The sequence below is a fragment of the Molossus molossus genome, unplaced genomic scaffold, assembly GCF_014108415.1.
Source record: "Molossus molossus isolate mMolMol1 unplaced genomic scaffold, mMolMol1.p scaffold_m16_p_16, whole genome shotgun sequence".
In the NCBI taxonomy this organism is placed as follows: domain Eukaryota; kingdom Metazoa; phylum Chordata; class Mammalia; order Chiroptera; family Molossidae; genus Molossus; species Molossus molossus.
Window position 1 is genome coordinate 22049631 of NW_023425351.1, and position 26231 is coordinate 22075861.

Consider the following 26231-nt stretch of genomic DNA (forward strand, 5'->3'; position numbering starts at 1 on the left):
TTAAAACTTATCACTGACAGCTTTGATTGAAAAGGAAACCCTTTCCTAACCAGATCACTGAGCACCAGGATGGTAGCTGTGCATGACCAGAGCAAGAAGGGGTCGGGGAGACAGCTGTGACCTGGCCTCAGCGCAGCTTGGGGACACTTCACAGACAGGGAGCACAGTGCTGTGTTTGGGCCGAAAGTTGTGAGTTAGGATTCTTGTTGGAAGAAATAGTTTGCAAGAGGGAAATGCTACGTATGGGTAATGCCCATTGTAAATTAAAACCACATCCCGGTTAAACAACTGCTGGTGGGTTATTTCACCAACCATCAGAACAGCTATGCCTTTAAAGCCAGGCAGAGGCATTTAATAACCACTTAGGCAGTTAACAGTAAAGTGATTGTAGTGTGCTTTCTGAGGCAGCTTAACACTTAATTTCTTTTATGCTAGCTGTAGATAAAATGTGAGTCAGCATTTGCTGAAAAAATTTCAAAGGGAACATACTTTTATAGGATTCAGAAGAAAACCCTATTTCCCTCACATCCAGGGAAAATAGCAGCCACCATCATAACCTGGAAGATTCCAGAAACTGAATGTCCTTGCTTTCCCAGTGGCCTTCACCTTTTGCTCCTAGCACGACAGATTTTATGGCTAATTTCCGGCAATTTATCCTGGCAGTTTGAGGAGGAATTCCTTTGGGAATAATATGCATAATTTGCATAAATCATTCTGATAGCATGCATATCAGCATGTAGCTCCTGTCTAGGTCTGCATCTCTGCCTTCATAATCAAAACTGACTATGTTTTCACCAGCGTGAATGGGTCCTAGAATATAAAGCGTGATTCTTTCTAATCAGCAATGTGAAAAAGAGCTCCAAATTGAGTATTTTCCCCCTTCACATGGTAACAAATGGTTGTGTTTATGGCTTGCAATGTGGAAACACACACACACACACACACACACACACACACACACACACACACCAGCTTTCTAGTGTTCAGCAGAGCTCTGAAACATAGGTATCCATTATTAGATTCTAGAAGCAGACCGGTCAGTAAGAGATCCCATCAGCCAAAAAATAAAAATAAATGCTATTTCACTAAAATTTAAATCCATGCACAGCTTGCATAGCGATACCAAGCGGCTTTGGGTGCCTTCTCCCAGGAGGTTTTCCCTAAGCACGCATTTGTCTAGAGAAATGAGGCTGCGGTCAGCTGCATGTGGGCAGTGTGGTGATTCAATGTGACGTACAGTGAGGCTGGGCATATTCTTTTGGACTGTCTTCGTTATTATAATCAGGCAGAATCAAATCGGTTTGTTGGTGATGAGGCCAGAAAATAACTTTGGTTTTGGAACATGGATTCTCCTGCAGATAGCCACAAGGCACCTGACACGACGGATTTCAGCTGGCAGGACACCAGCGACCAACATTTCTATGGTGAAAATCGAGGGTGGGCTTCCCCTGTACGGCTCTGGTGGGTCCACAATGGCAGAGCATCGTTTAGCTTGTGGTGTGAAATGGTAGCCGACGTACGTGGCTGTGCTGTTCACCCACCAAGTCCAGCAGGGGTGAGGAAGAAGAAATACAAGAGCAAAATATCTGTGGGGGTGGCTTCTGTGACAGGGCAGGCATTTAACAGTCCAAATAACACGGTCACATCCGATTGGCCGACGAGCTCACGGAAAGCGTGGCAGCTTGCGTCCACTGTAGTATCACAGATGACAATTGGACAAGCATATCTTATGCAGAAGTTAATCACAATAATGGAGCACAAAGTGTGGCTTAGCGGTCAGGTCGTAAATGACAAATCTGTTTTACCTTCCAGTACCAGTTATGTGTGCAAGACGAGGCTGGCTTTCGCTCTGAGCCATCATGCCGATAATCATTAGACGACAGAAGTAATGAGTTGCGTTATTATTAACCATGGAGAGTGGGGCTTCCGTGGCTCTGTGTTGCCACATACAGGCACAGAAGCCAGCAGCTACTCCACCAGCCCCAGTGAGAATGCAGGCAGAGCTATATGTTGAGAAGAATGACAACTGCACAATAAAAAAAACTGCAGCCTCTACTTGTAGTTGTCATAGTTGAGCAGACACCAGCCAGTGCCACTGACAGACCAGCTGGGCCCTGGGAGGGCTTCCATGCTGCACCAGGAGGTACAGTAAATTATCCTGCACGGTAGAGCAACATCTGTTTCTGTGCTAGTGCCGAACAAACAAGGCAATTTAAAACATACCAAGGGATAACCAAGCAACAATTGAACATGACCCTCATTTTCCCTACTTCTCACGCACGAGGTGCTAAACTTTGCTGTGCAAGCACTCCACGCAAGAGGCCAGGTTGGTATTTGATAAGGTGTTGTCAGAGGCATTTCACATATTTCCAAAATGGAAAGAAAAAGCTTATAGTATTGTTATTCTTAGAATCTTCCTTCCCCCTTCTATCTTTGTTTCTTTTATGCCAAAGCTAGCACTCAGTTCTCAATTCGCTCTAGAATAAAAAAAAAAAAACTTTCCATATACTTATAAATATTCAGTCTTTAAACCTAATTTGCTATACTTAGTTCACATGCCTTCAAGCATTTGTCTTCCAATTTCCACTGAATAAATGCGTACTAATGAGAACTAGAGCAAGCTGCTGAGGCAAAGCTGGGTGACTTGGGTCTGGCCTGCCACCAGCTTGTGATAGGCGGGCAAATTGAGTTAAAATGAAAAGTCTTGTCAGCTGAAATTCAACATGGTAGCCAAACAGCAAGCTGTCAATCATTCCAGGCAAAACAAGGGACTGCAGGTAATAAAAGGTCATTGCGATCATTAGTGCATTTGGCTTTCATATGCAAGTTAATTTTAATTAAACATGATCTCTATCTGTAAACATTTTATAAAACTTATTGTACATAATGGATTGTTAATTTATACTAACATTTAGCAGGTAATAGGACCCTCTACTTATTAAATGCATTGTAGAAAAATGTCTATTAAGAATGCAAATATTTGGTGGATAATTTACACCGGGCTCTGTGAGGTGCCAACAATCGCAGTGGTGAGTAAGATAAGGCTGCCCCGTGTGTTATTAAGAACTGAGTTTTACTGACCAGTACACACAAGGAAATTGGGTTACCAAACTCCCACAAGCATCTTACAATGCAGAGCCTGCACTGTCTTCCTCACCTGGCTGGGGAAATTTTGTGTCTCTTCAGGATATAAATATATTCTGATTCAGTATCCATCCACGATAGGCAAAAAGCTGGGGAACGTGTTGAGCTAAGATGCTTTACAATGTAACTGTGAAGAACAAGGGCAAATGAAAGAAATGGGGGTAGAAAAAGGCATATGCACTTTCTCTTTTGCCCTCAGATCTCAATTCTGGCTGTAATAATTGACAGATGATTCTCATTTGCAGATTTAAAGTGAGGAAGCAGTGTAGGACTATCAATAATGCATGTTACAATGCAAACACAAATAAGCACATCCAAGTTTCTGCCTCACACTTAAACCATGTCTGGGTATGTGGAATGAATGTACTGTGACATGGCCAGGCTGTTAATTTGGGTCATCTTAATGATTGGTGCAGACTGTTATACCATCTGATTAGCCATGGTGATCAGTGGGTAGCAGCGATGGCTCGAGTGAAATGAACAGCCAGGCCTGCCACAGTCTGCTGGGGCTGAACACCTGGGAGATCTTAGGGAAAAGGTAGGTGAGAAAGGGGAAGGGGATCTGGAGGTAGTGTGCGCTAAAGGGCGTGAGGACGTGGAGTGAGGGCCCAGATGTGTGAGCGATTTTATGCAACTGTCTTCAAGACAGTTGAGAAGGTAAACCTGAAATTGTAATAATCAGATAATTTGAAGTAAAATAACTATTTTTTTGTTCAACAATTGTATATTTTAAGTAAAGTTAAAAATAAATCTGAATTGGTACACATGAATGCCTACTTTCATTCTGCAGACATGGCCTTCGGTTTACTGCTAAAATATAGACATGTAAAGTCAACAATCATATCCAATAAACATTTATTCAGGTCCTACTCTATTTAGGGCACTGGGCTACTGCTGCTGGTGTGAATGGTAGCTGACATATGTAGAAAAAAGAGAACATAGCATGTGGACTTGGCCTTCAAGGCCACTGCAGTTTAGGAAGCTCACAGCTAGAAGGTTCACATAAACAGAAATGCTTCCCAAGATCCTAGTGACGATATTATACAGTTTCTGACTGGATATCTCCAATGACGGCACTTAGAAAGTCCCTTTTAGTAGAAAGTTATTTTTTCATCCTGGCATCTAATTTTCCTCCCTTTTATTTCTCCCCTTTAGGAAACCCAAAGGCAAAAAATCCCCATTCCTCTTCTACATAACAGCCCTTTACACATATGTAAAGACAATTACCATGTCATGTTTAAATTACATGTCAGAGAAGATACGGCTTTTAGTGTTTTGACCTTCTGGATGAATTCCATTGGTAAATGTGCCACTAAAATGTGGTGGAACTGGGGGTACTACTTCAGCTGGAAAAGTAGAGAGGAACTACTTTCTCTGCCCTAGAGACCATACTTGTATTAATGTTTTGTTGGAAGCAGATGAACAATATATTTTTGAAATAATATCATGACTGATTTGTTTTAAACTTTTTGATATCCCAGAGATTATCAGTGCTGGCTGTCCATTAACCAAGATGGTTTAATAATGATAATAATAATAATAATAATAATAATAATAATAATAAATGCTCCATCCCAGACCGATGCAATCAGAACCACTGCATTTGTGCTTTTAAATCTTGATTGCACATTAGAACCATCCCGGGAGCTTTTAAAGCCATCAGCCTGTACCTCAGGCCCCTGAAATCAGAACCTCTGTCGGTGGGACTGGCTATGAGTATCTTTGAAGCTTTTCCAGATGATTCCAGTGAGGAATCCAGGCTGAGAAACGAAGGCTTTGAACCCTTTTCTGCTCAGTAACACATTTCCTCATCCTATTCTTCTGCAGTTGATTTTTCAGACCTAAATACAATACTCCTCATTCTCATTAAATTTCCCTTTCAATCTTCCTGCTTCCAGCATTCATTATATTATCTAACCCTCTTAGCTTTGTGCTGAGCTGGAAATTTGATAAACGTCCAAATCAGTATTTTTCACTTTTTAACCAATGTTTTCTTATATTATGTATTTAAAAAGTCACCACCTTATTTCTGGTTTACCCCTTCATGGAAGATGTCTCTCCCCTCAGCTCATTTGGAGGTTCTAACATGAAGTAGAATTGATATTTCCTGTGTATCCCCACTGGAAGAGAGGATTTTGTAGACTGTGCTGTTATTGTCTAAATTACGTACAATCTTAATTTCTCAAATACACAATTATTTTATAATGCTAAATAAGATTTTTTCAAAACAACGTCCACAATCGTGCTAAATACACCACATTAAGATGTCAATAATAAGGGCAAGTGTGTGTCAGGGATACATGGAAACTCTATTACCTTTGTAACTTTTCTGCTAATGTAAAACTTCTAAATTGAAAAGTGTATTTTTACTAAAAAAAAATTACACCCACAAAATTCTAATGTGAACCTCTAGCCCCAACCTCACACTCAAACCCAACTACCTTTGAGAATGAATGACACATATCCAGATAAAAAAAATAGTGGTCAAGGTCTCTGGTCCATCTCTAGAGCATTTTTCTATGAGGTGACAGTGTTTATAGGTGAACACTGAAGTTAGGCAGACCTGGCATTAATTTCTGGCTCCTCTACTATCTAGTTGTATCATTTGGGGTGATTAACTAATCTTTCTGAAACTTAATATCAAATAATTAAAGATAATACTTGAGAATTAAATAAACTAATATACATATAGCAATTAATACAGCGCCTGCCACATAGTAAAATCATTATTAATACTGGCATTCTTGTGTCTCATCCTGAAATTAAAAATAAAGTTAACTCTATCATCATCTAGCCCACATTTTCAGATCTTGTCCATGTGAATATCATGGCTGGCTTTGTAGAATCGCCATACAAAGAATTCCTGTTCCTTCTCAGTTTGGACAATGAAAAGGACTCCAGTGACTCTGGTATCAGGCAGGTCTGAGGAGGAAAGCCTGAGTGTGGACAGAAAGCCCAAGTTAAAGTCCTGCCCCTCTCCTTTCGCTGCATGGCCTTAGGCAAGTGACTTAGCACCTGAGAATTTTCTCATCTGTAAAAATAATGGCAAAATAATAGCTGCCCCAGTATCTTACTAAATATCATATGAAACAGTATAAGTCCATAAAATTGCTTTGAAATACTGCCTAATAATCATTATTATTTAATAATGTGTATTTTTTCCAACAAGTCATTCCTTTCTGTTCCCTCCCAACTACTCACAAAAAAATGGGCTTAGAAGTCTCCTATAGAAAGTTTACTGAAGTATCGAAGCAAGTTGACAATTCTAGAGTTATTATATTATACAATCTCCTCTTTTGAAGAAAGTATTAAAATATTGCCATGCCCTAGTTTTATAGTTATCCCTCGATTGGACCATATTTGCAAGTTTTCTCATTTTCAGGATATATAATTAAACAAACTTGTGTGTCTGCAGTCATCTGAGGAGTTTAGGAGTTATAATCCACTTTGCCTTACGTTCTCACTTAGGGTACAATTGCTCTTTTAATGTGTGCTACGTAGAAAGTGCCCTCCTGTGGGTAAGGTAGACTTGAGTTTGATACCAGCTCTGTTCACAAATACTTGAAAATAAAGAAAACAATACAGACACTATAAGGATGACATTGAAGTTGTACATCATTCCAGTGATAATACAAAGTATGAGTTCAATAAATGGTAAGTTATTTGTATACATTATTTCAGTAAACCTTGAAGTGAGAAGTGTAACTCAAGATTATTGGCTATCTATTTATCAAAATTTCAATTTTAAGACTTCCACTCCTTGCATTATCTCTTACTTTTCTCTTAGAGTTTTTCAAACATTCATTTTATCAGCTCTTTATGGTGATCTAGGCCCCAAGTAACAGTTATTAACAGTTATCTGAACACACTGTATTTACTAACTTATTTTAAATTTACATTTCAATTTAATGGTAGAGACCTTTATTAAATTGATATAAAATTTTAGCAAGGTCATAATAAGCAGAATCCTTATAATAAGTTACATAAATATATAAAGGTATTAAGCTGTATTTTTCTTTCAGAGAAAGGTAGATGGTTTTAAAGAAAGATTTTTGGGAGCATTGGAGAAAAGCATAAATCCATTACAACCTTTTACAACAGATGACTGCTTTGAGCTTAATATTTCAAAACCTAATCTATGTTACACATTTTAACTTTTTCTGACATTAGGTATATGTAGATGTCAGAGGAAATTTGATACATTTGAGGCCTACAGGATTGAGCCAGGGATATTAGTCAGATATGCACAATGATTTGCATCACCTGTGCCCCACTGGGCTTTGTCTTCTTGACCACTCTGGAGAAATCAATTTTGTTCAGGAATAGGACACCCTCTTGTGCGGCATTCTAACTTTCCTTTTCAGCCTTGCTCTTTAATAAATGTATGCTGACATGCAATATTTCTGTAAAAAATAATCTCCTGTCTCTCAGCTCTACTAAGAACAAAATTCTCTGTTCTGGTTTAAAAAAAAAAAAAAAATCAGCATTCATTCTGTCCTTGTGATTTTTTTAATAATAAAAATTCAAGACATATCTTTAAAAATAAAATGTACTTAGAATATAGAGAACTCTTTCTTAAAGGAAACGAGAAGAGGAAGTATATACACTCACACCATGTGGTACACTGCAAATAATTAACGGTGTAAACCTTGCCTTTCGTATATATAGTTCAAACTCTTTTGTTATACAGAAATCCAGTTGAGCTATGACTAGATGCAGAGGTTACCTGTTGTGTTACTGAGTCATATAAAAATGTGCTCCATTCCGCATAAAACAGTCTGTGTTGTGAAAGAGAACACACACACTATTTTCTAGAAGATTAAATTCTTGTAATGAATGTTACCTGGCCTTTGCTAGTAACCAAGGTTGTGAAAAACAGAGGTCCACCTCCCAGATGGCGGGAGGCATTGCCTTTATCCAGGTGGATCCACACTCACGTGGGCTTGTTGTCGTTCATTTGTTGATGGTAAGTGAGCAGTAAATGTATGAGCACTATGAGGATGAAGATGTCTAGCTCTAGCTACGGACTTGAATGGACCCAAATTATAGCTCTGGGGCCTGACATTTCTTTTGATCAAATAAATTTAAACTTTCCTCGTCTAAAACTCCATTTTTAAAATGATCTTTTCTTTCAATAACGAGAAGCTGAATAAAAAGAGAGTTGATAAATTTCAACTAAATTTTTTAATTAATTAATTAATTAATTTTTGTTACAGATGTTTCTCCTTTTCCCCCCACTGATTCCCCACTCCCCGCCCTCCCCGCCCTGTCCCCAGCTTTGATGTCCATGTCCATTGTTCATGCATCAACTAAATTTTTAAGAGTAATAACTATCTGAATACAAACACATATTTCTTGAAGTTTGCTTGCTTTACTTCTCAGAGTACATCATCTGATTCATGAAACACAATGGAAGATATGGGAAATGCAAGCTTGATCTTCACAGAACCACAAATCTTCTATTAAAAAAATACTATGTATCCATGTAAAGGCAACAGTCCAGAACTTCATGCAAATTTTGTGCATTTATTCCCCAATAATTCTCAAAAGAAAAACAAAATATTTGAAATTTAATAAGGTGGGGTTATTTTCTGTCACCAAGCAGATTTAAAACTACTTTGATAATGTATGCTAAAAAGAGCACACTACAAGGTGACATACTTTCCTTAATTGCCTGAATAAGCTAGCCGACTGTCACTGCAAGGCTAGTTTCCGGCTACTGCTTCTGATGGGTTTTATCCTAACCAGTGGGAACAATCTCTTGGGCCATTCTTCTTAACGCCAACTGGCAGTCAATACCTATAGGACCTTTGCATGCAAAAGGTCCCGCTAAAAAACCTGGAACGTATTTAAAAAAAAAAAAACAATTGAGGCCAACGTGGGCTGAAATACTTGCCTACATTGTCAAAGGAGTGAAGCAACAGAGATAGGTAAAGGCTTACTCTCACATTTGTCCAAAGCTCCTTGGGCTATTGTATAGCAAAGGATACCACAGGATGAAATGTCAACACAGGATGTCAACACAGGAAGGAACAAAGGATAACTCATTGATATGGAATCTAACTCTGGGAATTAAAGTTCATCATATAATCATAGTGTTCTAACCAAAACCAGTAAAGGCAAATGCAATCCACTGTCATTACAAATTTACATCACCAGTATACAGGTAAATGTAACTGAAAAACATCTTAGTCACTCCTGACCCCAGATGTACTTAACAGAGTGACCATGCATATCTCATGTGTCAGTGAATATTTTATAAAATATTGACATTTCACATGAAGTAATTTGTGGTTGTGGCTTTTCCTTTTCCCTCCGTCTCTGCCTTTCCTTTTCTTCCCTTTATCCCCCAGTCTGTTTAAATCATGAACTTTCAGTGGAAATTACTTGTACTACATTTTTGAGAATTCATGCACTCCAAGCTGTATAAAACATCCTAATTGCTGCATGAAAATATAGACACTATTTTAGGGTAGAATACATACATTTTGCACATAAGTTGCATTTCTGAAATATTTTCTTTTCCGAGCTCTAAATACTTTTCTTGACAAGATAGAGCAGCAGTGTTTGAAAGCATTAGCATGTCAACAGATGCTCAGAATCAAATGACTTAATAGGCAGAAACTTTTTTTCTCAAATAATTGCAAAGCTTTGGTCTAGCCTTTTGCATACCTTGCATAGTTAATTACCTAGGCCTTAATGTTTACATGCAATGAGAGTATCTACAGCTATAAACTACATAATTTATAATTGATGTAAATGGGTGTTATTATGTCAATTAGGCAGCTGTGTCCTCCACCTCTTGGTAAACAGCTTTGAGTGATAAACTGAGTTTGCAGAGAAGTAACCTTCTTTTCTTCATAACAGATAAAAATAAATTACCTAGGTAGACCAGGTTGTCCAATTGTTTTCTGGTGATGTGGATGGAAAATCCAGACCCTTCCTTTTGACCTGTTGACTGCAGCAAATGGTCAATTTCGTCACGCAGCACTGCCATAGCTTCTGGGTGCCGTAGAAGGTAATAGATCGTCCAGAACATAGTTGGAATAGTGTTTGCCACAGAGGCCCAGAGAAAGCCTAAATGATGTGCTGGGAGAAAATAAGTGAAAAGGAAGATTAATAGCGTTTATTACACTGATTAGATTTGCAGTGTGCTAATTAAAAGATGTTAGGACACAGACCCAGCCAAGGATCAGTGCATGCTAATGAGGACCAATAGGCTTCTGAAGTCTAATTTTCTGCTTAATGAGAATAGTTTAAAATGTAATGTGTGTGTGTGTGGTGGGGGGAGGTGGGAGATGGGGATGAGATAAGAAGAGTAAATGCAGCTTAGTTATACGCTTTCTCATTATCACTATTAAGTATCTTGTTTTACCACCTCAGCAAAAAAAAAAAAAAAAAATCAATTATCACAGAGGGTTGTTTCAGAGTAAAACATTTTATCATTAGCCAATTAGAAAGAGCATAAAAATTTTCAAGGTCGCCATTTTGTCTTTTTATTTCAAAGGTCTACTGTAAATTATTCTATTTTAGACAAGTAATCATTCAGAAGTTTCTTACCTCCTATTTCAACGTCCTTGACTGTATAGTATTTCTCCAGGATATCTTGCCTCATTTTAACAACTTCTGACCATCCTTGTATTTTAGCCAAGTTTTCAGATGCCAAGTGTTTTATAAGATTCTTTTGAATAGACTTGGTATTTCCTAGAAGCTCAATGGGTATGTCTGATAATAAATATATGAACTTGGCATCAAATTTAAAAAAATCATCTTTCAGGTCAGTAATAAATTTTTTCCTGTCACCAGCAAGAGATTTTCCATATATGGTGGCAAATGTGATCTCAAATATTACTGATCTGCAGAAGGTCATCAGGTGTGCCTCGTCCCAGTGTGTGGTTTGGAATAGCTGGGCTTCAAAAACTTGTTGTAGGTTCTGTGTCACGTTTTCCATGAGTTTGTCCAGAGATGTCCCTTGTAAAAGTTTATAGCAGTCATGGAGCTCCTCGTTCAGGTCATCGCTGGTCATCAACTTTTGGATGGAAAATGCTTTCTTTAATATATTCTTAGTAAACATTTGAAAGCTTAATTTTTGATTTTTCATCACTAAGTGGTACTGGTAAGGGTCCAGAATAAATGTGATGTACTTTCCTAAAAGAAAAGAGGATATGAGCTAATTTGGGTAGAAAAACAAACAGCCCCCAACTCCAAAATTTGAAAATTAGATCTTAATAACTAACATGTAAAAAAGCGCCAAGTTTGATAAAAATCCATTTCATTCAAAGGTACACTGCGTGTTTCCTTTTAAAATGGAAGATGGTGGGAAAAACTCTAGAAGCTTTAAGTTAAATATTTTGAGATTCTTAATGAATTAATATAACATAGTGTAAGCCCTGGCTGGATAATTCAGTTGGTTAGAGCATCATCTGGATACACCAAGGTTATGGGTTCAATTCCTGGTCAGGGCACATATAAGAATCAATCAATGAATGCATAGATGAGTGGAAAAACAAATAACTGTTTTTCTCTCTCTAAAAATCTATTTTAAAAAGTTTTTAAGGTAGTGTACTCTTCAAATTTTTACTTTAACTAAGTATCCAAATATTTAAATTATCCTTGAAATATTCTCAGAATTTCTTGACTTAAACACTTCCCATATTTTCTCTTCAATAGCACAAATAACAAACAAATCAAATTGGTAAGATGACATTCCATTATTGATTTTTATTTATACTTCATAAAGAGCTTTTTCATGCTTGGTATCATCTTGGCTTTGGCTGGATATAATAATTTTAACTCAAATAAATGAAGATGTGGTATAAAGTAAGTACTCACAATGAATTCCTAATTCAACACTAATAAGAAATCCCAAAAGGCCAGCATTTTCATTTTTATAGATGAGAAAGAAAATAGTGGCTCAAGGAGATTTAGTAACATGTCCAAGGTCACATACTGAAATAAAACTTCAAACTAGAACACATGCAGACATTTATTCATTCATTTATATATTCTCTCAACTTTTATTGAAATCCAGACACTTCATTGAGTCTTTTTCCTCTTGAGCTATAAAGATGTAAAGAAAACACTGTACTATGTGGATAGTGACATCGCAGAGGTGTGAGGCAGAGAGTGGAATCTGCTTCAGTCTGCTTTCAGGAATTATGAGAAAAGGTTCTTTGAGGTGGTAACATTTGGTCTTTTTACACATCAGTGTTGTCCAGCCATACCTGATTAAAAGACTTAGGTGCTGGTCAAAAATACAGATTTCTTCCTGATTCTGATTCATCAGGCCTGGAGTACTCTAGTACTGTTTTAAGACTCCTTCTAATTATATGTAACATGCAGATAGTATTCAATAATAGCTTTTAATAAGTCTTTCCTTCCCAAGAACACACATGAACTTTAGATGCTCTTACACACTTTAATGACTATTTGTTGTCTTCTAGATAAACAATAAATAATTAGACCTTGAAGTATATAGGATCATCTGCACTTTCCTCTTAACCTTATCATTCCTCTGTGTGTGTATGCATGTATGTTTGTGCAGCTTTCTGAGACAAATAACTTCTCACTTGTTATTTATGGTAACTCCAACAGCGTCACAGAATTTAAATTTAATTTGATAAAAGATTTAGAATAAAGTTTTGAATACTTTTCAACCTAATCTTAGAAACAAAGAAATGTTTTCTTTTTGTTAAAAAATTTTAAAGCTTAACTTTTCAATATATATGTGCTATTATTTTTTTTCCTAAAAATAAATCATATGATTTAAATTTTATTTCCCCTTGATTTACTTAATAAGACAGAGCCAATCTAGGACTAAGGGTAAAGCTAGAAATGACTGCTCATTCTTATCAGACCCCAAAGCTGCATCTACGAAACAAACTCAATGGTTTTTCCCCAAGGGGAGAGGAAAAAGGGCTCAACTGGATTTGGGCATATTTTATGACACCTGCTTTACTATAGCAGCTTAATTAAATAAAATTGGCAGCATCTGCCTGACAAATAACTGTAAAAAAATAAATTCTTTTATTTTGCAAAGTACATAATTTTAGGTAAAGCTGTGTATTTCCTTTCTCTAAAGAAAATTATTTTACTAAGTATCTTTAGGGTTATTTTAAATTTGTCTCTGAAATTCCGAGAATGTATAAAAGGCTCCATTTGTAAAACACATAATTATTAGAATATATTTTTATTTTCTTTCCATATTAATTTTCTACAATCATTGATATCTAAGTGGAAAGACAAAACTATATTCAGCCATGATGGCCACTGGCCTACTGAGGTACGGCTGTACACAGGTTAGAGATTTTGTCTATAACTCATCACAAACACATATCGATTCCTTCTCTCTTTTTTTCTCGATCTCTCTTTGGGGGTGAGGATATGGGAAGAAACTATAACATTAATTTCAAATGAAAGGAATAAAAGCTAAATGTAGAAAAACATCTGGTTAGCAACCACTTCTTAATACTTTTTTTTTTTTAAAGCAGTTGCTGCATATAGGCTCTGTGATGTAAAAATTATCACTGACCAGTTTAAAACAATTTGTTTGTAGATAAAATTCTCACTGTTTTCTAGGGTCTTTACATTTGAGGATCGGTATTTTCTCTTTCTCATTCTCATTTTAATTTTTTTGCACATCAAGGCATTGTGTTTTATCTATCTTTCTGGGTAAGATGTGGATTTCTATAAAAGTGGACCTTTTGATTTCCTAGATTTTACTCTTCAAGTGGGTTAGGAAGTACTGATAACCCTGGAGATGTTAGCTGGCTTTCCAACTTTTAATCTTTAGTATAAACAATTTAAGCTAAGTTTTCCAAAATTAATATTAATTTAAACCATCTGTCCACCATCTGCTAATGTGAGATGCGAAACCAGAGTTTCTTTGTAATCTTTAATCAGATAGTTAGGAAAACACATATACATTCATAAAATAAATTTAAATTTTTTAACAAAGGGAATCTGAAAAGTTATTTTGAAGGTCATAGATTCTTGGAGCAAATTAACTTTTCCTCTAGTGTAATTTTATGTAACAGTGTATCAAGTATCAATGGGCAAATCTCCTAGTTCACAAAGATTACAAGGTAGAAACACTATCCTTTGCCACATTTTCAAAAAAGAAAAAAGTATTGTCGAAAATATAAATGTCAAAATGAGGCTCATTTTTGCAATACAGATACATCAGCCTGTGAGCAGTATATTTGAATTTTAAATATAATAAAAAATTTTATTTTATTTTATTTTTACCAATAATTTCATTCTTTTTCCTTTTAAGAGCTGCCTGGACCTTAAGATATTAACTCTGGCATTCTTGTGTAACCTGTGCATGTTCCTTTACTAACTCACCAGCCTTTTCACTTCCTTCAAAATTACTTATTTCGGGGGCGGGGGGGTGTGAAACCACATGATGCAAAGTACGTCAGTATATGTCAAAAAAGCAAATTAAGTCACTCACACTGATATCTTATATACACAGGATGTTTGACATTTGGATCATTATACATTGAGTTTTGATGGTTTCATTTCAGATATTTGGTGCTTCATAGAGATACATGCATAGGAATTCAGAACAATGATTTGACTATTTGGAATAGAAATGCCTAATCAACAAATCTGAGATAAATGTAAATTTTAAAAAATTTTTTCATAATTATATGCTTTTACTCTCTACGTTTAGCTGATTCTTCACTAGGTTATTTTTTAAATCTCAAGTTGAAAATATTAGTTGGAGGAGTGGAATATAAACCGACTTTCTATTTTATGAGGCTGCCCACCTTACATACTCCCCCCCTCTTGTTAGGGAGATTCCGCTAGCTATCGACAATGACGTACGTGCTGCTTCGTCGGGGTGACATCTAGGGAAAACGATTCTGCTGCACCACCACACGAAACCAATTAGAGAACTATTTTCTACGACAGGTCACGAATTTACATGGTTTCTCATGAAACGATGTACCTTTTAATTTCTTTATTGAGATGACATCCATGTCCCTTGAGACTTTTTGGGATGACAATCATTTGCTCATCATACAACAACATTACTCACTGAAATCACATTATGGGACAAGGGTGGAAGACTGTTCCTCATTTTACATTTTCCAAATGAGCTATTTTGCAAACTGATCATTAGAATCAAATACATAAATATTCAAACTCTAGTAAGAAGGTAAAGAGCAGTAGTAGTACAAATTCAGTGGTGGTTGGCTACTCTTAAGTTTTTGAAGCCATGGTCAAATTATTCAGATGTTAGAAATTCAGCAAGCTTCTTAGGATCTAAAACCAAGATACCAAGTACTAGCAGAAATCAGTTATTTCGTGAAAAGCGAATACAAGTTTCTGCTTAATCATCTTAGGTTATTTCTGTATAATGCCTTTAAAAAAGAAAACTAAAAATTTCAATAATGTGTTGTATCTACTCATTAGAACACAAAGTTGACATTTTAAAGTGACTTTTGTTTTTCCTAAAGTAAAGAATAGTTTTGTATTATGAAGTCAAAAGCTCACTTAAAGTAGAAGAACCAGCTATGGCCTTTATTTGTATTCTAGTAAGTATTTCATCAGCTCTAAGGTATTGGGAAATTCCTCATCAATTATTTACTGTGCATCAATCAGTGCTAAGCTCTGGACTAAAAGTTGGCAACAGAGGAGCTAGAGAATAATAAAGGGAAGTAGACAAGTGAATTAGTAATAAAGTCACAATTTAGTCAATGCTATGACAGAAGTGATGCTGGGACTAACTGGAGAATGGAGAAGAAGCGACAACGTACCATGGAAAGGGGCAATGGTCAGTGAAGGCTTCGGGGATGAAGTGATATGGACTGTGGCTTCAGATGATGGGTCCTGCCTGCCGTCTTTTGAAGGTGATGCACAAAGAGAAGAACAGCATTCTGGCAGAACAAACAGCCAGAGGAAACACAGAGGCACAAAGGGGTGTGGTGTGTGAGGAGGGAACTTTAAACCACTTGGTGCATTAAGCACAAGCAAGCAGAAGCAAGAGATGAGGATGGAGAGGTAGGTGGAGCCCAGACTTTGGAAACCTTGTGAGGATAATGTTTATAGATTACAATTTCTCTCTTTCTAAGATGCCTAATTTTTTTTTCTATTTCAATTTTTCTGCAATCACGAATGCATACAATTACTCGTGGAAAAGACCAGCCAGCTTCGAGGTAAAGGGGGAAGTTGTGAGGAAATGCATCCTACCTACTCATGTGAGAACTCACCCATGCAGACTATTTCATCTGGTTGGATCATTTTTCCTGCCAATTACACTAAAAGGATAGCAATGAAACGAAGTCACGCTACTTATAAAAAGTTGTTTCTGACACTTACCAAAGTAATTACATTAAGAAGAATTTACCAAAATCCTTTAAGATAGAACATATAATTCTAAGGCTGATTAGAGGAAAATAAAAGGAACTGAGCAAAGAAAACAGTCATGCGTAAAGACAAGCCAGATGAGAAACGGTCTGAATTGGAGAAAGAACCAGCGGATGCAGTGTCATGAGAGTGAAGGAGTGTTTTAGGAAGGAATGAGGGGTCGTGTTGTCAAACTGGGTAAAGAGGCCGAGGCCCATCATTGACCTCAGCAAAGCAGAAGGCTGGTTATGGTTAGGAGGTCTCTAGGAGATAAGCAACTAGAAGCAGCAAACATAGTAACTCTTAAAAAATCTGGATGCCGAAAAGAAAAAGAAAAGTGAAAAGTCATTGGACAGAAAATATAGGAGAGGCTTAAGCATGGTCATAGGCTAAGAGTAAAGACACAAGAAAAAAAATGAAGACACACTTATGAGAGGAATAAATAATAAAATGCCAGCCCAAAAAAAGCCAGAAGTAAGGGTCAGAGAAACAGGTACCTGGATTGTCTCAAACTTTCTTTGAAATTGTAGAAAAGGTGTTGAGCACAGTTGTGAGACGTGGTATGTTTGGTAGGTATGCGGGGATCGGAGTGATATCACACCTGTCTTCAATTTCTTTAGGAAGGAGAGTAAACTGTGTTACCAGAGCCCAGTGAGAGATGGGGAGCTGTCCTCTCCCCAGCACACCCAACCAGAGGGCAGAGGACAAGGAGTGTGGAGACTAGACTAGTGATCAGCCTTCTGGAGCACAGCCAGGGCAGACAAAAGTCGAGAAAGGGAACAGCTAGCCCAGGTGATAAGCTGATGTGGACGACTCTGTGCAGAGATGGCCACAGTAAGCTCCTGCTCTCTCTCTACATGTGCTCCTTTGCAATGTGACTGACACTTGGCACAGAAGAGGTGGAGTCTAATTTCCTACCTTTGAGTCTAGGCTGGCCTGTGACTTGATCTGACTGATGGAATGTGGTGGAAGTGAGGTTTTGTAATGTCAAGAGATCTTGCAACTTTTCCTCGTAACTTCTCGGAACACTAGCTGACATGTAGTAAGGATGTCTTCTTGAGGGTCAAATAGCATGTGGACAAGGAAGGTCCAGCCAGCACATAAACAAAGACAACCTGGACCATCTAGCCCCAGTCAAGCAGCCATGATTCAAGCCACACAAGTGACTCTGGTGAGACCAGTTGCTTTAAGGCATTGAATCCGTGGGAGTTTTATTTTATAGCAATAAATAGCAATGCCTCTGGACAGCAGGGGCCTTAAAGGAGGATAAACCAAGAACATTCTAGAATCTTTACTTAGCCCTATGAGGTTGGGGTATGTAGTTAACTTGCTGTGTTTTTTGTCTATTGTTTTGTAAATATTTTTTCCCCAAATATTTTTTCTTTATTGATTTTTAGAGAGAGAGAAAGAGAGATGGAGAGAAAGACAGAAACATCAATGAGAGAGACAATCGACTGGCCGCCTCCTGCATGCCCCCACCGGGGATGGGGCCCACAGCCTGGTCATGTGCCCTGACTGGGTATTGAACAGGCGGCCTCTTGGTGCATGGGTTGATGCTCAACCACTGAGACACACTGGCCAGGCTGTAAATATTTTATTAAAGTAAAAGGATAACAAACATTTTCAAATTAAAAATGCATTCTAGATCTGTGGTTGCTAGGGGCTTGGGGAGGGGAAGAGGAATGAATGTTGGAAACACACAGGATTTTTAGGGCAGTGAAAACTATTCTGTGTGATACTGTAGTGGTGGATACATGACATTATACATTTGTCAAAACTCAAAGACTGTACACCACAAAAAGTGGATCCCAGTGTAAGCCACAGATGTTTAACACTGTACCAACACTGGATCATCAGTTGTAAGAAATGTTAACATGAAATGTTAATAATAGGGGAAACTATGATCAGGGAGGAAAAAGAGGCATATGAGAACTCTCAGCACTATCTGATCAATTTTCTGTAAACCTAAAACCACTCTACAAAGTCCATTAATACATTGTAGTTCTTTAAAAACCTTTAACTTTATTATTATTATTATTATTATTATTATTATTATTCTTGCATTTATCTTCAGAGAGTGGGAGGGAGAGAGGGAGGAAGAGAGAGAGAGAGAAACATCAATGCAAGAGCGACACATCGAGTGGCTGCCACCCACATGACCCCAACCGGGGCTGGGGACAAACCGCAACCGAGGTATATGAACCCGGCACTCTCTGGTCTGTGGTCCGATGCTGTAACTGCTGAGCCAAACTGGCCAGGGCTAAAAATCTTTGTTAAAAATTAAGCCAAACCAAACTAAGATGACAGGTGATGGCAAGAGAGTGGGGTTCCCTAGGAACCCTCAAGAGAGTTCTAAATTTGTTTTTTTAATGTGAGGATTATTATACTCAAGGCTAAAGTTTTCTTTTGTGCTAGACCTACAAATAAAACAATACTGTATAAATATTCCATATTTGGCCTAGAGAAAAATACAATGACATTAAAGAACAAGTGAGAAAATATGATACATGAAATGCTGTTTACCCCCGAGGAGAAGAGTGAATATGTCACCATGTTGATTTTGAAGAGTTTTCATGAAACCTATGGGATCTCTCTGTAACTGCAGGGCCAGTCCAAAGTAAGGAAGCCAGCCTTTCAGCAAGGGAGGTTCGCCAGGTCTCCTGTAAGGGAACAGGAAAGAAGTTAAATAAATTAAATCATTCTTATTTTAATATATGTGTGTTATTAATCTAGACTAGAAGTGGACTGAATGAATTGCATAGATTTTTCTGTTCTTTTATTTAATGACACCTATATAATCATGGAAATATACTTATTGAGCCTCTGGAATGTGTGGCGCTGGGGTGGTAGACGGGCTCAATTCAGGGCTTTTGGTGAGCAACTTTAAAAGACAAATTGTGTGTATAAGGCCCAAATGGCTGGCTGAACAGACAGGTACATTTGGTCAAGACTTTGTGTGGAGAGCTCTTGCTGAGCTCTGGGTGTTAGATGTCAGGTATTTTAGTAGTCAAAGTAAAGCTCTTTGTTTTCAGATCTCGATTAGCCTGGAATTAGGTCATTAGAAAAGAAGCAATTAATAAAGTTGAAAAATGTTTTATGCTGTGAAAAACAAAAACCTCAACGTCATTCCCACAAAGTGTATTTTGTTATATTCATTTATGAACATTTTTATTCAAAGTACAATGAATAGAAATATTTGTTAAATTTTACAAGACAACTTATAAAAATATATAAAGCATGTTCAATGAAAATTGAATGTTATGAATTCAAAAACATGTTTCTTCTTTTTTGACCTATAATCTTAGCAAAACTGATATTCAAACTTTCTTCCTAGTCATTTATTTTGGGAACTCAATCTGATGTACAGTAAAAGAAAAAAGAAAATTAAAAGTCATTTTACCCTCGAAGGGATTAAAACAAATATTTAGGAGAACTGGAATAATTCTCTGTCCCATCTGTGGAGATGACAGGCTACATGCAATACATTCCATTTTGATTAATCACAAGATATTACTAGATCAGATCTAATCAAAGATCAAGATTATGATCATATGTAACATGAACTTTTATGTAGCTAGACTGACCTTATCAGAAGCTTTTATCTTCCTACAACCCAATTTGGTGAAATTAAACTTAAAAAACAAACATCAGGCCTATCAGGGGGAAAAAAGAAAAACTAAAACAAATGTAAAAAATCCAGGATATGATAGAAATAAATGAACGAGGTATCAAAACTTCGCTTTCTGTTTTCATCTCTAAAAATTTACACAATGTATGCTGCTGTTTGAATAGATATACTTGGAAATAGGAAAACAAGAAATATTGCATTGAAATGTGTCTTAGTTTTCACCTCTTTCCCCATTATCTTCTGGAATGCAACATGTAGCAATGGAAGCTTGTTTGTTTTTTTAAGAAATATAAAAGTGTACCAAGAAAATATTGTAATGGTTACTTTTTTCTTTAATCTTCATCTGAGGATATTTTTCCCATTGATTTTTTTTTGCAGATCAGTGAATGGAGGAAGGAAAGAAGGAGGAGGAGGAGGAGGAGGAGGAGGAGGAGGAAGAGGAGAAGGAGGAGAGAGAGAGAGAGAGAGAGAGAGAGAGAGAAGACATCTATGTGAGAGACACATCAATTGGTTGTTTCCTGCACGACCCCAAGCAGGGCCAGGAATTGAACCTGCAATTGATGTATGTATCCTTGACTGGGAATGGAACTCATGACCTTTGGGTTCACAGGTGGATGTTGAAACTGCTGAGCCAAACCAGCCAAGGCAATGACAAAGATTTTCAAAGGCTTTTTGTCATATTCAAATTCAATGCAACTAATTTCATCCTCTATGTTTTTTAGTTCAGTCGAAAACTGTATTCTTCATGAGGTTTCCACTGGGGAAAAGGATCAAGCTCAGAAATCCAGGAAATTAGTAACTGAATGTCCAGAGTTAGGGGACCACATTAGGAGCCCATTTTATTGTTACAAAGATGACAGGGTCATCATTTCTTATAGCTGTGTTCGTTTTGGCAGCAACAGCTTAAAACTATTAAACACCATGTCACAACTTTGCTTATTTTCAGGAAAAAATATAGTGCTAGTTCAACTTATGACCCACTGAAGACAGATAACAGAAATGTGTCTTCAGTATATTCATAAAAAATCATTTAATGGAAAAAAGATACCATCATACTAACCCAGAAAGTCCCATTTGCACCTGGCACACTACAAATACTGCTATTTGTCTCTCTCATGCGCGTGACTTTGAAAATGAAATACCCACTGCCCACTGCTTAGTTCCAAAGCTTGAAAGGGACAGGTCCTGAAGCAATGATGGGTAACAAAAACAAACAAAAAACTAAAAATAATATGATCCATACCCCCTCTTAATCCCACTCAAACAATATACACTTTCTCAAATATCCTCTTTACTACTTATACTACACACACACATCTCAAAAATTATACAAATGAGAGCTTACAAAGGTTCTCAATAATTCAACCCAAGTGCTGTGCATAAACCATCACTGCTCATGACTTCTTCCACACAGCTGTGGGACATCCCAGAGTTTAATTCAAGTGTCAAGTACAGTCCACATTTATACAGACACAAACAGTGAAGAATAATTTAAGTACATAAAATGTGTACATGAAATTCTTTGATTAGAAAGAAGCATCTAAAATTGCAAAGAGTGAATCAATACAAAATACTTAATTTAAAAAAAATTTTTTTTCATTATTGATTTTAGAGAGAGAGGAAAGGAGAGGAAGAGATAAAAACATCAATGAGAGGGAATATCGACTGGCCACCCCCTGCATGCCTCCCACTGGGGCTCGGGCCCACAACCTGGGCATGTGCCTGACCTGGTGACCTCTAGGTTCATAGGTTGATCCTCAAACACCGGTCAGGCCAAAATACTTAATTTCTAATAAATACTTGAAGATTGTCTTTATGCTACACCTTTAGGTCAATACACATGTAAAAGATTTGGCTAGCAACCGATCACACGTTGTTTCCATAGATATTTGGAGCCTGACACTTCCCACAGCAATCCACACTCTGGACTTCTAAAAGTAATTTTTCTTTTCCATTGTTCCTGTGATCAGTCTAGACTAGGAGTCCAGGTTATTGTAACAACCTCCTAAGAAAGTGGTAAGCAACCTTTGCATGAGCACAATTCAGAAAAAATAAGAGTATATGTTAATTACAAGTTTTTTTTTAAAGATATAATATATTTGTATCAGGACACCTAATATCGGTGACACTGCTTAATAAATTTAAAAAACATTTCCTGATTAATGAAGATGTTCTTTCATGTGTGTGGTCAGAATTTTAGAAACTATGTAACTAATGTGTACTGCAATATTTGATAATAATACTGACCGTTTGAATAAACTGTTGGGCGAGGGGCTTTTGAAGCCACTCTGCTTCCCTTTTCTTTGAATTACTTTGGAAGCCACTTCATTGGAAAATGGAATTTGTCTCACAGTGCTTTTAGGAACTCTCTTCTTGAAATACTCTGTTTTTGCACTCTTCCGTGGCTCCAGTATGGGCATGAGGATGCCTGAAATGTTCCCACAACTGTTGATAATTGGGAATCAGTATGCTCTTCAGGACATTGGGAAGAGGGGGCATCTTTGCAAGCCTATGGGTGAAAGATCCCAAAAGAGGAGCAGTGGGTGGGGTGCCTGGCTGACTCTCAGGCTCTCAGTATCCTCCCTGAGATCCCAGTTGGGGCCAAGAAAGTGCAGAACCACGTGCGTTACTTTGCCAGGGAAATCAGGTGGGAGTTGCAGCCAATTAGAGGCACTTCAGTGACGGACGCAAAGGTGGAGGACCACGTGGAAAGCCCTAGCTGGGAGGCGTCCAGGAGGGACGACAGTAACAGCTAACATGGACATCTGCACTGTAGGATTCACCAGATTAACAGAAAGGAAGGGGAAAGGAGAATTCTAGATCTCATTTAATATTTGTACAAAGGAGACGACATTTTAAACTAGATGTGAACTATTTTTCACTGAAAATATTCAGTGTTTTCTGCCATTAGCAGATACAGGGGCTCATGAGAATTTTTAATTCTGTTATAGAGAAAGTAAGTCACATTTCTGAACATCTGATGCATACTGGGAAATGTTAAGTCCAGTACACTAGCTATGTAGATGCTCAGTTTCATCTGAAAATGAGAATTATAATATATACCTTAAGAAGTTTACCGTTTGAGCTAGATTATTCCAAAGTAGCTGGTGCACAGACCAGAATTAGTTTTCCCTGTTATTCATATACTGTAAGCAGTTGCATGTAAGTGGTTTGGCCCATTCTCTGTCTGAAAGGTTTCATTTGTCAACCCTCCCTGTGCATCTCTACCTTTGATGGAGTTACTCAGGTTAGAAGGACCTCTCCATCCTTTGAATTATCGGCTAAGTGAAGGTTAAGTGTCTAGATACATATGGATGAGATAACTTCACATGAGCAGGCAAAAATATACTATGCAAAGAGCTGACCCTCTCAGAGAGAAAACTACCTTTACTCAGAAGAATGCTTGTATGGGTGTGTTTTCTGCCGCAGCACATTCAGTAGAAGCTGCTGTAAACATCACATAAACTATGGCAAAGGCAGTTAAACGAGGAGAGGATTTAGGGCAGAGTCCAGCTGCAGGACTTCAGTCAGTGGAGGGAAATGGCCAGGGACTGCACATGCAAGAGACAAAACTTAGAGGGAGACTGGGATACAGAGAACACCAGCTCCTCATCGAGCTTTGTAAAGAATCTTGTAGGCACAGAAAGGGGATGTGAATTTCCCACCCCATGCAGGAGAGAAATTTCACACATGTTTACTTAAAATATTTGTATAAATAAAAGTACTTAGATGTCAAAGCTTATAGTGACCTCAGCAATTGGAGAAGTTGGGTCAGTTGAATAGTGGCTACCTGGGACAGACGACATAAAGCGAGGAATTTCCATCAAGGTCTGTTTCTTTATTACTCTTTGAGGTTGGTGAAGAGGTGGCCATGGGGATTATTAACAAGAGTCAGCATGCCCTGGCTCAGTGATGAACACATCGGCTTGTGCACCGACGGGTCGTGAGTTTGATTCCTGGTCAAGGGCACGTATCTGAGTTGCAGGTTCGATCCCAACCCCTGTTGGGGTTGTGCGGGAGGCAACCAATCGATGTGTCTCTCTCACATCGATGTTTCCCTCTCCCTCTCTCCCTTCCTCTTTTCCTTCCTTCCACTCTCTCTAAAAATCAAGGGGGAAAAAAGTCAGCAGAACGCCAGGCTTTAGGGAATATCCTCTGAAGTCAAAATAATGAAGGCTTTGGATCACCCTGACATTGTGAAATTATTTGAAGGCTGGAAACTGAGGAAACAATCTACCTTGTCATGGAATATGCTAGTGGGAGAGGTATTTGATTGCCTGCTAGATCCTTGCAGCAGGAAATTGAAAGAGGTGCCAGGCAGATTCTCCCAGGCAGTGTCCTTGTATAGTATTGCAACCAGACGTATACTGTCCACCCAAAGGCAAAAAACCTGCTCTTGGATGCTGACCTGAATGACCTAAACATCAAGGTTGCAGACTTTGTGTTTACCTTTGGCAGTAAGTTGGGCACCTGTGTGGCAGCCTCCTTATGTTGCACTGAAATTCTCTCCAGGACCCAAAGTAAGCTATCCCCGAGGTGGAAGTGTGGAACCTGAGAGTCGTGTACACTGGGGAGAAGATCCTCACCTTCTGATGGACAGAACTTGGCGGAGCAGGTGGAGTTGGTACTGAGTAAAATATACCATATTCCCTTCTACTTGTCCACAGAATGTGAACGCCTCCTCAGGAAGTTTGTCATGCTCAGTTCTAATAAGAGAGGCACTTAGAGCAAATTGTGAAATTCCATAGACAGCCCTGGCTGGTTTGGCTCAGCGGTTAGAGCATCGACCTGCGGTCCAGAGAGACTCGGGTTTGGTTCTCGCTAAGGGCATGTACCTCAGCCCCAGTTGGGGTCGTACGGGTGGCAACCACTTGACGTCTCTCTCTCTCTCTTCCTCCCTCTCTCCCCTCTATCTGAAGTTAAATGCAAATATATATATATATATATATATATATATATATATCCTCAGGTGAGGATTAAAATAAAAAGAAATCCCATGAGGTTTGTGAAGATGAAGATAAAGGTGTACATGGAGCCACTGGACCACAAGGATCCTGGTGGGTTGAGCTGACGGTTTCCACGAGCTCCATGGTGAGGAGCAGGAGCAATGATCTGATGTAAAGTCATCTGCTCTGAGTCCTTATCCACACAGGGACACCACGGGGTACTGCATGACACAAAGCCATCACTATTTACTTTTCAGAAAAATTTCATCACAGTATAATTTAAAGTGAATATGCAGTTAAATAACCTCAGACCTATGCCATATATATATATTTTTTTAAACATTTTTTTTTTTTTTATCCTCACCCGAGGACATTTTTCCATTTTTTTGTTCAGGTAGAGTGGGAGGGAGAGAGAGGAACAGAGAGAGAGAGAGAAACATCGATGTGAAAGGAACACATCGAATGGCTGCCACCCGCACAATCAACCAGGGCCGGGGACAAACTGCAACCGAGGTACGTGCCCTTAGCGGGAACCGAACCTGGGTCTCTCAGGACCGCAGGCCGACGCTCTAACCGCTGAGCCAAACCGGCCAGGGCCCATGCCATATTTTTATTTCCCTTAAACAATTACATGAATATAAATGCAAAGAGAAAAGTCTGGTATACGTGACTGTATTAATGGTTGTTACTTCTGGGTGGTGAGATTCTGGGGGTTTGGTTTTCGGTCTCTTTTAATTTGTATGACACGAACATACTGCTTTTGAAGAGTACCTTTCATTTATTTTCGTAGACTATCCTTCAGTTTGGGCTGTTTGATGGTTTCTCACGATTAGACTGAGGTTGTGACATTTTTGGAAAGAATCCCACAGAAGTGATGTGCCCTCCTGAGGGCATTGTTTTTGAAATGTTCAGAAATGCTATTTTAGTATTAAAATGGAAACCATGTACGGAAGGCACTGTCTTCTAAAAAGTAGATGATGGCAAAAAATACACACTACAAGTGATCAAGGCTGGTTCTAAAAATGAGTGCAACAGTCTTATGGCGGGTGAGTGGAGAAACTGCCTGGAATTTACCATAAGGACAAGCAGAACCCACCCACCCACACTTTGAAAATGAAGAGCCGACACTGGAGGTCTGCCTGCATGACTATAAGTAT

General features: G+C 38.2%; 1 protein-coding gene across 1 annotated transcript in view; it reads right to left on the reverse strand.

Annotated features, from left to right (window-relative positions):
- The window catches only part of LOC118631875 (cytochrome P450 7B1), a 72964-nt gene that overhangs the window by 8226 nt on the left and 38507 nt on the right, over positions 1–26231 (reverse strand). The window contains exons 2-7 of the mRNA XM_036264469.1: positions 25158–25295; positions 24715–24834; positions 22376–22573; positions 19024–19160; positions 10705–11292; positions 10027–10233 (exon numbers count right to left, since the gene is read on the reverse strand). Of these exons, the coding sequence (XP_036120362.1) occupies positions 10027–10233; positions 10705–11292; positions 19024–19160; positions 22376–22573; positions 24715–24834; positions 25158–25295 (1388 nt within the window). The remainder of the gene's footprint in view (positions 1–10026; positions 10234–10704; positions 11293–19023; positions 19161–22375; positions 22574–24714; positions 24835–25157; positions 25296–26231) is intronic.